Below are 15,822 nucleotides of genomic sequence, written 5' to 3'. Positions count from 1 at the left end.
AACAATGAGATTCTCTTTTTCTCAAAACCTTCTATGTTTTGATTTCTCTTGCAGCATATGTACATAGAAATGAAAACATGGATGATTTTTATAGTCAAAGTGTGTAACAAAATAGATAACCGTAGTTTAAGAAGAGTTTTTCTCCTTCTCTCTTTCTTTGAGTTCCTTACAAATGTCTCATACTATCTTTCTTTCTATTTGTTATTTTATTTTTATTTATCTCTTCTTTTTCTCTCATCCTAAAAAGGAAAACCCATCACTTAAACCATTCCAATCTTGTGTTCATCAGCCTAATCTTCTTGTTTTGAAGCTTCAATCACGAATTGACTTGCAAAGACTTTAACAGGACCAGGATATATACAACAATGTGTATATTGAGCATCAATATAATCAACTTTTGAAATAGCTAACAATATACATTACAAAACAAGGCCTCAAAATCCTTGATGGGTGGGTTGAAACCGCAGTTGTGATTGCGGACTGTGATTTAAAACAATGTGTATTGTGTGTGTTAGTGAAATTTGAATATGCCACTTTCAGTTTCTTGTACCAATTTTTAGAATTATTAACCGCGCTTATACGGTCTGTTAAATTATGTAGTGTCTAATGACTAATGATGAGTAAATATTAATGACAAGGGGAGAGAAATAGAATCAACAGGCATTTTGTCAATTTGAAAATGATCATAATTATTTTTAGTTGCTCTCCATACTAGCATTACCAACATACGGAAAAAGGAAATGCAAAATTATTCATTGAGAATTAGTTTCTTTCTTTACAAGTGACAAAACACAATTCAGTTCATTCTCTCTGTGATGTAACATTAATGGGACAATGATTCTGTTCATATACAAGAGATTTTGCTTTGCTATCACTTCTTCCGTTATTTGTATGTAGTTCCTGGAGGAGTGTTCTTATAGTGCCTCAACTATAATAGGATACTTATTCTTTGGCATCCTTACAAGCGTTGGTTGGACAGAATTTTCTTTCTCCAGAGTTCTCCACCTGCAGCAAATGTTTTTGTTACTTGCAATGGAATATTTAGTTTAAACAAGCAAAATGATTTCAGAAGAGAAGATGGTGAAGAAAAACAGAAAAATAAAATATAATGGAACAAGTGTTATTTTGGAAAATCCAGCAAAAAAATAATATAAAATTAAGCCATTGTGTGATTATTCTTTTTTCTGGATGCAACATGATTCTCTACATTATTCAGAATTTGTTCTCATCTTACTTGTATCTGTTAACAAGGTGATGGATGAAGACACAGATTTCAATCTTGGCAAGGTTCATTCCAGGACACATACGTGGTCCACTACCAAATCCAAGAAAGCTGAAAGGCCTCAAGGGTCCCTGCAATTGAATTAATGAAATATCAGTATTGGATCCTTAGCAAAAGAAATGTTTATTTGGAGTCTCGTGAGGATAAAACTTACATCAAATCTAGAGGGATCAAACTTTTCAGGATCTGGGAAAACTTCTGGGTCATGATGTATAGAAACAACATCTAGGTTGATAGACCAACCTTTCTGAATTTTACAACCTGTCATTTTAACAAAATCATTGTCAAAAAAAGAACAACATTTTCAATAGGCACACACTCACACATTGTACAATCATGTTTGGCCATTTTGTATTGTCATACCATCAATTTCAAAATCCTGGGATGCCTTTCTTGAAAACCAAGGTAGTATTGTGGCTCTCCGGAGAGTTTCACTAATCACCTGAAATTTTATTAAATGACCAATAATCTTGGTGAGCTGTGAAAACTTGAAGATGCAATCAAACTAAAACATTGTCAAATTGATGCTTACTTTGGTTGTGTAAGGCATATTATTAACTTCGGACCATGTAAGATCTGTTCCACTCTTTCTGTTTGCAACAATTTGTCTATGTTCCTCCTGCAAAACATCATAATTCATGAAGCTATAACTCATAATCTTAACCATGGAAAGAAGAAGAATACAGGATCATTAATATTTACTCTCAATTGTTCCAGAACAGATGGATTTTCATCAAGAAATTTGATAAGCCATGTAAGAGCAGCAGTTGTGGTATCATGGCCAGCAACCAACAAAGTCAATATATTATCCTTCAGTTGTTTATCAGTGAGTCTATTTTCATCTTGTCCTCCATCTTCTCTGCTGTGTTTCATAACTAAGGATCCTAAGAAATCCTGTTGAAAGTCTTGGCCACTTCTCCGCCGCGAAATTATAGAATCCAACATCTCATACATACTATCCCGAGCCTGCACACATGCATAGCACAACATCAGTGTAAAGAAGAGTTCAGTTTTCTTCATAATTGAATCAGTACACCTACTTAGTTGTGTGTGGCTGATTATGAACATGTTCGAATACAATTTATAATGACTTAAAATTCTCTACCGAAAATAAATAGTATTTTTCAGTAAAAAAATCTTAAAAGTCCTTTTAAACTTATATCCAAATATACCATAAGTATTACTTTATTACCTTGATACCACGATGAAAAGCTGTTCCTGGAAGTTTAAAAGGCAATGAGGCAAATGAGGAAGAAATGATCTTAAAATTTGACCTAAACTTTTCTTGTTCCTCCCCATAAGGCTCTAAACTCATGATCATATGTCCAATCACTTTTAGAGTAAACTGTACAAAGTTCACAATTTCAAGTACTTAGTATGCAATAATAATGTGTATAACCAAATATGAAATTTTCTTTATTTGATAGCTTAGTGTAACTCAACTGTAGAAGCCTCCTCAAGAACCAGGACTTTCCTTCCTTGCCATTGATCTAATGTTTCCATTGCCTGAGTATTGATGAAATGGAAATATTTTTTGAGGCCATCAATTGATAAAGGTTCAGCTATCAGTCTTCTTAGCCTTTTGTGTGCCTCTCCGGTGGTTTGCAGCAAGCTGGTGGGGCCAAGAACTTGTTGGCCAGTGTAAAACAGATTCAAACTCACAATCCCATCCTTGCCCGTTAACAATATCTTACTTGCTTCTCTTCCAGTCATGAAGACTGTGAACCTCCCCAGCACAAAGCTCTTGAAAATCTTTCCATATCTGTGAGAAAATAAAAGTGATCAAAGAAAAAGAAAATTCTTCAAATTCTTTAGCACCCAGCACATAATTATGAATTTAATTGAAATACATTGATATTTTTTATACTGTGATGCAATCATGAATTGATATATAAAATTAAATATGATTTTAGTCTTTAACTTTTGTTGATTTTTATTTTTAGTCTTCGAATATTTTTTTTTTCTATAACTTATAGTCTTTTAACTTATAAAGATTTTCACTATTAGTCCCCTAAACTTTTCTTATATAACATTTTTATTCTTGACGTCAAGATTTTTACTCATTGGAGAAAAACTTTATAAACTAAAATCAAATAAAATTTGTTTAAAGATTAAAAGTCTATTTAAATATAAGTTTAGAAGTATTTTTAACAATTTTTCTACTAAAAAATTAGTTGTCTACTAAAAAAACTCTAAAAAACAATTCTAACTTATATCAAATTCTAAAAGTGAAAATTGACAAAAATTCAAAAATTACAATATTTAATCATAGATATAGTTAAATATTTGTAGACTTTTGTAAATAAACTTTTAAAAGTCATATCAAGCATGATTCTTAATTGGTTTACACAAACAGTATATCAAAATTAAACTTTATAGTCACACAAGGTTCTGAGTTTTGGTGTTAATTTGCTACCTCTTTTGCCTCTTGTTCATAAAGCTAAAGATCCCAGAAGGACTTGAAAAGTCAGAGAGAAATGAGAAACTCTCTCCCACAATAGGCCAACCAAGGTTGCCAGGGATGCCTTCCATTGCTTTAGGAGAACGAGTAAGATACATCAAAAAGAGAACTGATAACACTAATAAGCAAAGGATCAATGAAAGCAGCACATTGATAAGCTCCATTCCCACTTACAGCCACCACCAAATAGCACTAGTAGTTGATTAAAGTGTATCTCTTTCTTGAGCACCTTGTGCTTAGGACATCTATGATATGTTTATATTTATATTTATAACCAATTAAAATGCAGGCCTTTGTTACTTAGAAAAGGTGACGACATGTATTGTGAACATTTTGAAGGGTTAAATCCAAAAAAAATCTTTGGTTGAATCTCATGGCATTCTTTGTTCTTGTTGATGGTGTTATGATGTTGAGTGGTGGGTTGACACATGTAGTGCATTTAGACATTTTGAAACAAACAAAATGTTAATTTGCCGTCCTTGGGCTACCTTGTCTGCCTTTAACTGCATAGTTATCTGAATTTTGTATTAGGATAAGAGACGAAAGCAATGTATTTTAATATAAAATTTCAAGATTCGTTTGTCATAAGTATTTTAGCACCTTTTCTATATATACCCTCGATGAATTCCTTCTAATACAATCTCGTTTAGAGAGTGTATTTTACATGAATCTCACTAAAATATCCTAGCTTATCTCATTTTGGTGAAAATTTCTAATAGTGTGTTTGGATGAGGAATTTTGATAGGGTAATTCATTTATTTGAAGAATTTCAAATTCCTTGAGGTGAAATGCTTTGTTTGGATGAGAAATTTACAAAGAATTTGAAATTCAAGCATTTGTGAAATTTCTTAAAATAGTAAAATTTCAAATTCTTCCAAAAATGAGAGAATTTGAAATTCCTCATATTTATTTTTCTTATTTCACCTATATATTTTATCTTATCTCTTTATTCTTTCAATTATTGGATATTCAAAAATATTTTTAAAATTATTAAATATTATCTTATATTAATTTTTAAAATTATTAAATATTATCTAATATTAATTTTTAAAATTATTAAATATTTAAAAATGAATTAATATTTATTTTTATAAAATTTAATTTAAAAATCTCAACATATAAATATATTTTTAAAATTAGTTTTACTATGATGGAATCAAATTATCATATTCAACCTAACAATTTAAAATTTAAGAAATTTGAATTGACTCATCCAAATAAAATATTTTAAGAATGATAGAAATTGAAATCAAAGTAATTCAAATACCAAGAATTTAAAATTTCTTAAATTTGTAAAATTCATCATCCAAACACACCATAAAGATTTGCTTGATAATAATAGGATGCGTTGAAAAGTGAGTTTTAAAATGTTACTAACATATTTGGATACAATTTTAGAAAAAATTGTAACAAATTTTTTATTAAAAAATATATTTTTATTTTTAGTAAAAAATCTTCAAAAAAATTTCTAAACTATATCTAAACAGGTTCTAAATTTATTTATCTAACGATTGTATAAGCATTCAAGTTGGATTTAGATATAAGTATTGTTGGGTAGAAATGTACTATCTATTCTTTTAAGACCCTCGATGTCTAGAAATCACTTGGGTGTCGATCACTTCAAGTTGAGTAAAATGAATTCGTTAAATACTTTCCAACACGTTTTTGTAAATTCAGAAGATCAAGCAATCCACTTCACTCATACACTTTAATAATCATTAATTAGATTTCAAATTATAAAGACAAATAAAGAACTTAATAAAATATATATATATATATATATATATATATATATATATATATATATATATATAAAAGACAAATAAAGAAAAACGTACTTTGTCTTTTAAATAATGATTAAAATTGAAAATTCTATTCATTTTGAATTGGTTTAAATTGAATTGAATCAAATAAATCAAAAATCTATTTAGACAAAATTAACATTATTTTCAGAATCAATTCAATTTATAAGCACCCTTTTTCCAATTTGTCAATAAGTTGCAGCCCCCAAATTTCTCTGCGTATATAAATTAAAATTGTTATCTTCAACAAGAATGTTTCAAGATATTATTTTTCAACTAAAAAACATTTTTGGTAGATTTTCTTTAACAGACAAAACAAATTAAGTTAAACACGACCCATTCATTGATGATAGGGATTAGCAAATTTTGAATCCCCCTCAAATTCATTTGTTCTATTTTATTTTCCACCAATTAAGTGTTGAGGTTTGATATCCTCAAAAAAAAAAAAAAAAATTGACCCCAAAGTACTAGAAGCTACTGTATGCTTATCTAAAAGATTTTGTACAAGATCAATATGCCCGTCTTAGATTGTATGATTGGTGTTTTCTTTCTTTTGGAATCGAAGAACATTAGGTAGCATAGAATCCAACGTCAATGAAAAATCGAAGGATAAAGTTTAACGTACGTGCATTTATATAAGCCCACCACAATAACAAGGCCATTAATTTTTTATTTTTTTTATTTATGATTACCTTCCCTTCTAATTTTCTATACGATTCTCTCACTATATCAAAGTTCATTTTTTAAGATCATTATTTTGTCTTTCAAGAATTATATAAAAGTTATTATTATTTTTCTACCAACAATTAAATAATGACCAATATATTCAAATTTACTAATATTATTATTGACATTTATATAGAATGTTGGTAAACATCATTAAATTATATATATAAAAAAATAATTAAATTGATTACATATATAAAATAATGACTAATAAATAATAAATTTTAATAGTTAATATTTATTGATCACAAAAATCATATAATTTATAATTAACTTAGTTACAATTACATTTTTGTTACCATAATATCGTCACTAAAAATTGTTATGGTGTACCGGTTGAAAATCAGTTTTTTTTTTTTTCCTTCTTATTGTAAGATAATACCACAGCTCATTAATTTTATTAACTTATAATTTCGGTTTATTGTGTTTTTATGTTGAAATAGCATCATTCAGTTTACGAACAACTTATCACTTCGGTTTATTGTGTTTTTCTGCTTAAATAGCACCCTTCAATTTACGAACAATTGTTTTTTGATATTTTAGAGTGTTTCAGAAAAATAATTAAACCAACTTATGAATTTTATATTTTTTAGTTCCCTAAACAATGGATATTTGGGAACTCCTATCTTACCCATGATAATTGAAGGGTTTTGGTACCTTAAATTATGTGAATAAATAAATTTTAAAAAATAAATTCAAAATAACATAAATTTTAGATTAAAAATTTGTAGAAGATGAATCAATCAAAAAGACTAATTCAAAAAAATAATTAAAAGATCAATTTTCATAACAAATTTTATTTATATGTGACAGAATTAAAAAATTCAAAACAAAAAGAATAATAATACTATAAAAATATTAAAATAAGAAAGAAAAATAATAAATAATACAACTGAAAAACTAATTTATATTATAAATTCAAAAAATTAATATAAAAGAAAAATTAAAATGTATTAATAAAATATTAATATTAAATTATTTAATTATAATAAATACTACATTAAGATAAAAGTTAAAAAATATAAAAATTTAGAAAATTTATAAAGATAAATTATTAAAAATATTAAATTAAAATATATAAAAGAATTACAATAAAAATAAATAAATAAACGACTATTCCAGTACCCACAATTATAACGAGTACCGTAAAATTTTCCACATATACAATCCAAGAACCAAAATAAACTTCAGAAGATAAACAACACACTAAAAACACATAACTGCATATATAATATCATTTCACAACTCAAAAGTCTCACATTTCCAAACATTTACTGCTGCAATTATAAGCTACATATGCTCATTAAAATTCATGAAAAGGGAAAAGGAAAGACATGCCAACATGAGGCTTGTGTTGTGCTTGCTCAGGTGCATAATCAGATCATGTTTGGATAAGAGTTTATAAGAATTTTTAAGAACTTCTTTACTGAAAAAATAGTCTTTGTTTTCAGTATAAAAAACTCTCAAAAATCTTTCTAAACTATATCCAAACATGCTCTTACTAACCATTCCACCACTAATTGTGAAGCCATTTTAAAAACATTAATAATAAAACATCCAAAATCCTATTTTCTTCCCCAAGGCCCTGCGCTTCTTCCTTCAGTGCCTCGCTAATGTCTACAATCATATAGTGTAGCCATCTTGATATTCATGTTTTAAAGTTAAAACAAGCAAATGGAAACACATTCAACATTTTAAGGCATAAACAAATATTAAATGATGTATACCGTTTCTATGTTGTAGTTCTTGTCTCAGCATTTGCAAGCATTTTGAGCAGCATACACATTGCAGCCAATTCTTCATTCTCTCTCTGCATCATGAGATATTAATCAATAAGTTTGCTGTTTTTTTTTTTCTTCATCATTCCCTTACTATACACAATACTACAGTTTCATTAAATTTAACCAAACTTTGTTAAGCTTCATGATAGGCCATAGCAGTAGGTCAACAAAGCTTTTACTTTATGTCTCTTTCAAAAAAAATTGTTTCATTTTAATATTTATATAATTTTTAAAGGTTTTATAAAAGTCATTTTTTTTACATTCTTAAAAATTCATTTTAAAAGATCAATTTCTAAAATATATAAAAAAAATAGTTATTTTTTTTGAATGCACATCTTTAAAATATTTATATTTTTTTAAAGTATATTATTATTAATTTTAAGAAGCATCATTTTAAAATTTATTTTAAATCTAATAATATGTTAGTTGGATCATCTTGATTATGTTCATGTGGTTATGGGTACACCCATTTATGCAAGAGTCACATGCAAAAGCACCATATGACAAAACTAAAGATATAGGATGCATGCAACTAGTTTGGTTCTATAATTATGTATGCATAAACAATTATACCCAACCCACTCGTACTAAAAGCTCATGCAGATTTTTTAAAACGCTATTAACAAAAAAAATACAAATGAAGGAAAAGTAAATGTTATACCTTAAGCATGGTAATCTCGTCTATTCGAGCCACTGAACCTTCTTCTTCAACTCAATTATGCGAAAACACATCCTCTCATCAACATATTTCCTAGCAAGTATATTAATTCAAAATCCAAACCAACATCAGTGCATCAATCCAAACACCACTTCTGCAAAAGTTGAAGGAAGTATTGGCATTAGAGGTGCGTGACGGCAATATGCCCGATGACTATGTTCAATTTGATTTTTTTTTTAAAAAAAATCATACTTTTATAATTTTTAATTGAAATAACAAGGATACTTTCTTTATCTAATTTTTTCTTTATCAAATTTTATTTGAATTTTAAAGTTTTAATGTAGAAATTAAGATATTATATATATATATATATATATATAACTTTAGCGTGTTGAAAACAAAATCAATTGTTTATCTTTTCCTCAACTAGTTGAAGGGTGGATTTTCATCTAAATTTAATATTAAATAGGCTTAATTACATTTTTGATCTCTCAAGTATTGTAATTGTGCAATTTTAATCCCCAAAGTTTTAATTGAGTAATTTTAGTCCCTTAAAGATCAATAATATTATTAGTATATTTATAGATAAACTAATAATTTGATAAATATAAATTATTATATATTAATATACTTTTACAAAAATATAAATATATAAGATAAGTTATATTAATTTATCAGAAATATATATCTTATCTTATATATTTATATTTTTGTAAAGTATATTAATATATACTAAGCTATATTTATATAATTATTAATTTATCTATAAATATACTAAAAATATTACTGATATTAATTTATCAGTAATATTAAAATATTAATAATATATAAATTTTATTTATTTAGTAATAATAAATATATATCATTTGATACATTAACAAAAATTATAATATATGTTAACTTAAATAAGTAAAAAATTGTATAATTTTAAAACATTATATATATATATATAAATTTTAAAATTATTAAATTTTTAATATGAAAGACTAAAATCACATAATTATGATATTTGAGGGACTAAAATTGTTCAATTAAAAATCGAGGGACTAAAATCACACAATTATAATCTTTTAAGGACTAAAATTACTCAATTAAAATCTTGGGGACCAAAATTGCATAATTATTGTTATACTTAAAGGATCAAAAATGAAATTAAGCCTATTAAATATAAAAATAGTGAGAGAAAAAAATACTTTTATAAGTAATCAAACTAATCTGGTTATTTTTCTTTTACAAATGTAGTTTGTTATGAATAAAAGAAATAAATCAAAAGGAAACAAAGATGAATATGGAAATAAAAGACTGAAGAATATTGTCTTTGCTTTTACAAAATCAACAATAACAATAGAGAAAATAGGTAATGCACATACAATGTAAAAGAATTTTACAATATTCTCATTTGATCACAAACTATTGTTTATAAAAAGTTGTTAAAATTTATTATAAATAAGAAAAAATTCATACCAATAATAATATATAATTATTTAATAATGTGAAATTACCTAATCTTGATAGTGCGTCACAACAATAATAATAATAATATATGTAACCACATTTTTTTTATAGCAAAATCAACTTGTTCAAAAACTATCAATTAACAAAAACCAATAAATAAAAATTAAATCAAGTTTATGACAAGATTTAGGACACAAAATCACAAATAATTTAATTAAAACTTAGGTTTATTACTATTAGTTTCCTTTTTAAAAAAGGAAAAGAAAAAAAAGAATCTCTGAGCTCTTTTTGATCAATAAGAGCAAGCTTAGGAAGTATGTTAAGGGTCATAACTATGATAAAACTAGCCCTCATTGCCATCACCAAGTTTTCGTTAAATGATGTCATATAGGATGTGTCCATTGAGTTGCTTTGCTGGTAGTGCCTCAATACTCACTCATCATCACTTTTCTTGATGTCTCTCTCGACATGATTGTCATCAAACTGAGTTGCTTTGAATGTGCTCTATAGAAAGCGCTCCCACTTGCCATGGCCACCCACTAAACTTGTATGAATCAAGGGTTGGGGAAACGATGTTGAGGAATAATTCAAAGATCAATATCCATTCTTGTTCCTAAGTAAATTTATTTTTGAGGACAAAAATTCTTATTTGTTGAGGGAAATTGTAACACAATACATTTTCGTCAATTATTGTGTTTTATCAATACATGTGAGTTGTGTTAATTATGTGGTGTGTATTATTTTTGGAGTAGCTGTTAAGGAACTCTAGGAGTTAAGAAACTCTTGAAGAGTTTTTAAGTGTTTAAAGGGTTTCTCTAACCAGAGGTATAGTTTGATCATAAGGGGAGGAGTACATAAGGTTTCTATTAAGAATTGAGTTTCACAAGTTCAGTTCTTCATAAACTTAGAGACAACTAGAGATAGAATCTCTAGATATCTAACTTCCTATTCTTCTACTATTGTAGATATCCTTAATAAGGAGAAGAAAGGATTCACACTAGTACTTGAATAATAGCTGCTCACAACATATGACAAGAGAAAGTCTATGTTCCTAGACCTCTAACCAAATGAAGGATCAATCTCCTTTGGAAATGGAAAAGGAAAAATCAGAGGTATGGGTAAGATAGGTAAAGACTTTATACCTACTGTAAATAATATTTTATATGTTGAAGGTCTAAAGTACAACCTACTTAGCATAAGTAAATTTTGTGATAATGGGTATATAGTAGTCTTTGACAAAGATGCATGTATAGTCAAACAAGATGATAGATCTGTAGTTTTTACTACTCAAAAAGAATAATCTATATAAGATCAATCTGACTAGTTTAGACAAATAGAATGTAACATGTCTAATATCCAAAAAAGATGAAAAATGGATTTGGCACAAAAAGCTTAGGCATGTCAATATGAAACACATTTAAAAAGTAACCAAAAAGGGTTTAGTAAATGGACTGCTTGAAATTTCTTGGAAAACCCATATTCTTTGTGAAGCATGTCACAAGGGGAAATAGATTAAAACATCTTTCAAAGCCAAGAAAATTTTTTCCACTTCTAGACCACTAGAGTTGTTACATATAGATTTGTTTGATTCAACTAGGACACTCAATATAGCATGTAAGAATTATAGACTTTTCATTGTAGATGACTATTCTATATATACATGGGTATATTTCCTAGGCCACAAACATGAGTCAATTAAGGTCTTTGAAATATTTTGTAAATGTGTTCAAATTGAAAAGGGATTTTGTATTGCTAGCATCAGAAGTGATCATAGAAATGAATTTGAAAATTCTTATTTCAAAAGCTTTTGTGAAAAACATGGTACCTTGCACAATTTCTCCTTATCGAGAACACCTCAACAAAACAAGGTAGTTGAAAGAAAGAACCAAACTTTATAAGAATAGGTAAGAACACTCCTTTCCAAAAATAATTTGCTAAAACACTTCTAGGCAGAAGCAATGAACAGAACATCTTATATTTAAAATAGAATATTGATAAGACCATTACTAAACAAGACTCCCTATGAATTCTTGAAAGGAAGAAGACCCAACATATCATATTTCCATCTTTTTGGATATGAATGCTAAATCTTGAATACTAAGGATCAACTAAGCAAGTTTTCTTCCAAAGTAGACAAGGGTATCTTGGTTGGATATTTGGACACCTAAAAGACCCGTGAAGTCTACAACTCTAGAACCTTTGTGGTAGAAGAATCTATTCATGTAAAATTTAATTATGTATTGAAGATTGGTCACAAACTATCAGATCTAGAAAAATACTTTGTAGATTTATAGATTAAAAAAGATTAGACAAAAGAACCAAACGATACAAATCAGATGATAGACCCTTCAGAAGAATATATGAATCAGTCAAACGAATCCACATAATCTCAAAGAAATTAGAAGTTCGTCAACTATCATCCTTAAGATCAGATCTTAGGAGATAAGACTAAAGACATCAAGATCATATCTACTCTCTGAGATAATGCTTCATGTGCTCTGGTTTCTAAAATAGAATCAAAGAACATAGAGATGAAGCATTAGGATACACTGATTGGATTATAGCCATGGAGTAGGAGCTCCATCAATTTGAAAGAAATGATGCATAGACTCTTTTACCAAAGCCGGAACACCAAAGTGTGACTGGAACTAGATGGGTATTCAGAAACAAGTTAAATGAACAAGGTAAAGTGGTAAGGAATAAGATTAGATTGGTAGCTCAAGGCTACAATTAGCAAGAAGGTATTGATTTCACTGAAACATTTATTACTATTGCTAGAGTTGAAGTTATTATAATCATGTTAGTTTTTGTTGCTCACAAAAACATAAAGCTTGTTCAAATGGATATAAAGAGTTCCTTTTTGAATGGAATAATTAAAGAGGAAGTGTATGTCAAACAACCTCCAAGTTTTGAAAATCCAAATTTTAGATAACATGTTTTCAAACTCAAAGTTAGTTATGGTTTTGTGAGAGGTAAAGTTGACACGACCCTTTTTAGAAAAGCATTTGGAATATATTTTATTGTTGTTCGGATATATGTAGACGATATAATTTTAGGTGCTACTAATAAATCTCTATGTGAGTACTTTTCCAAGTTAATACAGATAGAATTTGAGATGAGCCTGATGGGTGTTGGAATCCAAAAAAATTTGATCTTTCTCACAGATGGTTTAGACCTCCGTTTTGAAAATCTCATCGGTTAGGGAATGCTTGAAAACCAAACTAATCTCTAATCAATGATTTTTGAAAAGGTTCGAAGAAGTCGTCACCGATGTTTTACTTAAAACATTGGAAAAAGAAAAGGTTTTTTTAAAACACCATAATGGTCTTCATAGCCAGAATTGGGCTCGGGGTCGGTTACATATAGGGAAGGTATTAGGCACCCTACAACGCCCTAAATTGGTACCCTATGATGAAATTAGCCTAATAAAGAATAATAGTTTGAATATATTATTCCCTTTTTTAGTGATTATTTACATGTTATTTTAAATTACAATTACTTATAAAATAGGGTTTTAAACCCCCATATGTTTAAAAATAGTACTTTTACATGATTTATTGTTCGTGACAACGGTATTTGAATGAAACAAAGAGAGAGAGAGTCAATAGTAATACCTCTGAAGTGAGCTTTATAAAATTCCTCTTCAAATGTGGGGTCTAGGTACTGTTTGGCAGCCTTTCACACTACAAATATCCTTAGAATACTCAATAAATACAAAAGATAGAGGGAGAAGAGATTTGTGAACTAGAACTACTAAAAACAAGTTAAAGATAACAACTTTTCTCTGATTTTTCAGTCAGAATTCTGTCTCTTTTGCATTGTGGACAAGACACCTATTTATAGGTGTTAGAACCAACTAGAACGGTCATTTTGATCAGTGGAACCAGCCGTTCCAAACTGGTTTGTTATGGCAAAATTTTGAATTTGGAACGACCTGTTTCAAAATCGAAACGGCTCGTTCCAAATTACTATTTTGCTCAAACCTAGGTCAAAACGAATCGTTCTAGATTAAGAATGGCTCATTTTGACCTAGGGTTTTTAGGCCTTTTTGGTGGTTTGGAACGGCCCGTTCCTAGCTCCTAATTCATCCTTTTTGAGCTTCTGGGCCTCCTGATGTTATTATGGTCCATTCTCAAAAGCCTTCTGTCTTGTTTTATTAGTCCCTTGCCATGTTTGGATATCCCAAATGAAATTGGGTGTCTACAATGGGCGAATTGAAGTTCTTCTTGGAACTTCAGTTCAAGTAAATAGATGAAGGCATTTTCATCCATCAATAAAAGAATACTAAAAAACTTCTTCTAAAGTTTAGAATGAATGACTGCAAGCCAATCCCCACACCCATGCATTCGTATGTATGTCTAGTAAAAGACAGATCAGGTAAACCAGTAGATCAGACGAACTATAGAGGTTGATTAGATTCTTACTCTACTTGATTGCAAGTAGACCTGATATCATGTTCAACGTTTGTCTCTATGCTAAATTTCAATCTAATCCTAGAGATTCACATCTAAAAGTTTTTAAACGAATATTTAGATATCTTACAAGTTCTACTAACCTTTGTTTGTTCTATAAAAAAGAATAATAATTTCAGGTTAGAAGGATTCTGTGATGTTGAATATGCTGAAGATAGGATTGAAAGAAAGAGTATAAGTAGTGCTTGTCAATTCTTAAGAAGTTGTCTTATTTCTTAAGAAAGCAAGAAACAAAACTCCATAGCTCTTTTAATTGTAGAGGCAGAGTATATCTCAACAATTGAATATTTTTCACAATCTTATGGATCAAGGATTAACTGAAAGACTACTCGGGTCTTAAAAACAATATACTTGTATTCTGTGACAACACCAGTGCCATTAATATGTTTAAAAGTCCCATACAACATTCCATGGCAAAGCACACTGAGATAAGATATCATTTCATTTGTGATGGAGGACCATCCTTGGTGCTTCAAGTGACACCTATCACATATGGTTCATGGCTAGGAGAATGGAGGAAGATAAAAGAGATACCATGTATGGATCCATCTCCTAGGCCCAATTTGAGTAATATAGAATTCTATTGATTTATTCCAATTTTACCCTTGTACTTTGGGGTATTTTAGTCATAGCATTCATTTTATTTGTATTTCCAATTTTACCCTTGTATTTTGGGGTATCTTAGTCATAGGACTTATTTTCTTTTGTATTTTCCATTTTACCCTTGTATTATAAGGTGCTTTAGATAATAGGATTTTAATTTTTTGGGCTAGGGTTTTAATTAGGGGGGTGACGCATTTTTGGTAGCTTTGGACCTATTTTTGGACTTAGAAAGGCTTAGGGTAAAGTGGAGGGCAAAGGTTGCATGGTCTTATCATGCACTTAGATGTAACCTAACTAAACCCAAAGATTCCATACTTGGCCACCAAGTTGCATCTAAGGTTAATTTAGGTTTCATTTGGTGTGCATTTGGCAAGGTGAATTTCGGCCAAGGCACCCTAAATGCAACCCTAGATGCCTCCCACTCCTATAAATACCCTAGGCACCACACCTTGTAAATACTTTAGATTATATGAATTTGAGAGAGCATTTCTTTGCCTCAAATCCTATCCTTAGTCCCTAGGTTAACTTCAGCTAACCTTCTTCATTCTCCACCCTTGGAGAGTGAAACCCTAGAGTGGCCTC

The 15,822-nt window shown here is 29.0% G+C and overlaps 1 protein-coding gene across 1 annotated transcript; it reads right to left on the bottom strand.

Moving 5' to 3' along the window:
- Positions 1–730: 730 nt before the first annotated feature.
- On the bottom strand, positions 731–4,280 carry LOC109807616 (abscisic acid 8'-hydroxylase 3). Its single transcript, XM_020370172.3, has 9 exons — positions 3,699–4,280; positions 2,726–3,044; positions 2,475–2,627; positions 1,985–2,248; positions 1,815–1,901; positions 1,646–1,724; positions 1,437–1,543; positions 1,235–1,353; positions 731–1,005 (listed from the first exon to the last, which is right to left on the bottom strand). Exons 1-9 carry the CDS (start codon positions 3,905–3,907, stop codon positions 915–917), a joined length of 1,428 nt encoding a protein of 475 aa, XP_020225761.1. The 5' UTR covers positions 3,908–4,280; the 3' UTR covers positions 731–914.
- Positions 4,281–15,822: the final 11,542 nt, after the last annotated feature.

The sequence above is a fragment of the Cajanus cajan genome, chromosome 1 (genome assembly GCF_000230855.2).
Source record: "Cajanus cajan strain Asha chromosome 1, NIPB_CcT2T_4, whole genome shotgun sequence".
NCBI classification, from domain to species: domain Eukaryota; kingdom Viridiplantae; phylum Streptophyta; class Magnoliopsida; order Fabales; family Fabaceae; genus Cajanus; species Cajanus cajan.
The sequence above is the reverse complement of the archived record's forward strand: the minus strand, read 5'-3'. Positions and strand labels throughout refer to the sequence as shown.

What these genes read in the sequence shown, in the direction of transcription:
- LOC109807616 (XM_020370172.3), bottom strand. Translation starts at nt 3,907, where the DNA reads ATGGAGCTTATCAATGTGCTGCTTTCATTGATCCTTTGCTTATTAGTG. An exon ending in ATATGCCTTACACAACCAAA is followed by an intron (nt 1,725 to 1,814) that starts GTAAGCATCAAT and finishes ATAAAATTTCAG; the next exon opens with GTGATTAGTGAAACTCTCCG. An exon ending in CCAGGATTTTGAAATTGATG is followed by an intron (nt 1,544 to 1,645) that starts GTATGACAATAC and finishes TTAAAATGACAG; the next exon opens with GTTGTAAAATTCAGAAAGGT.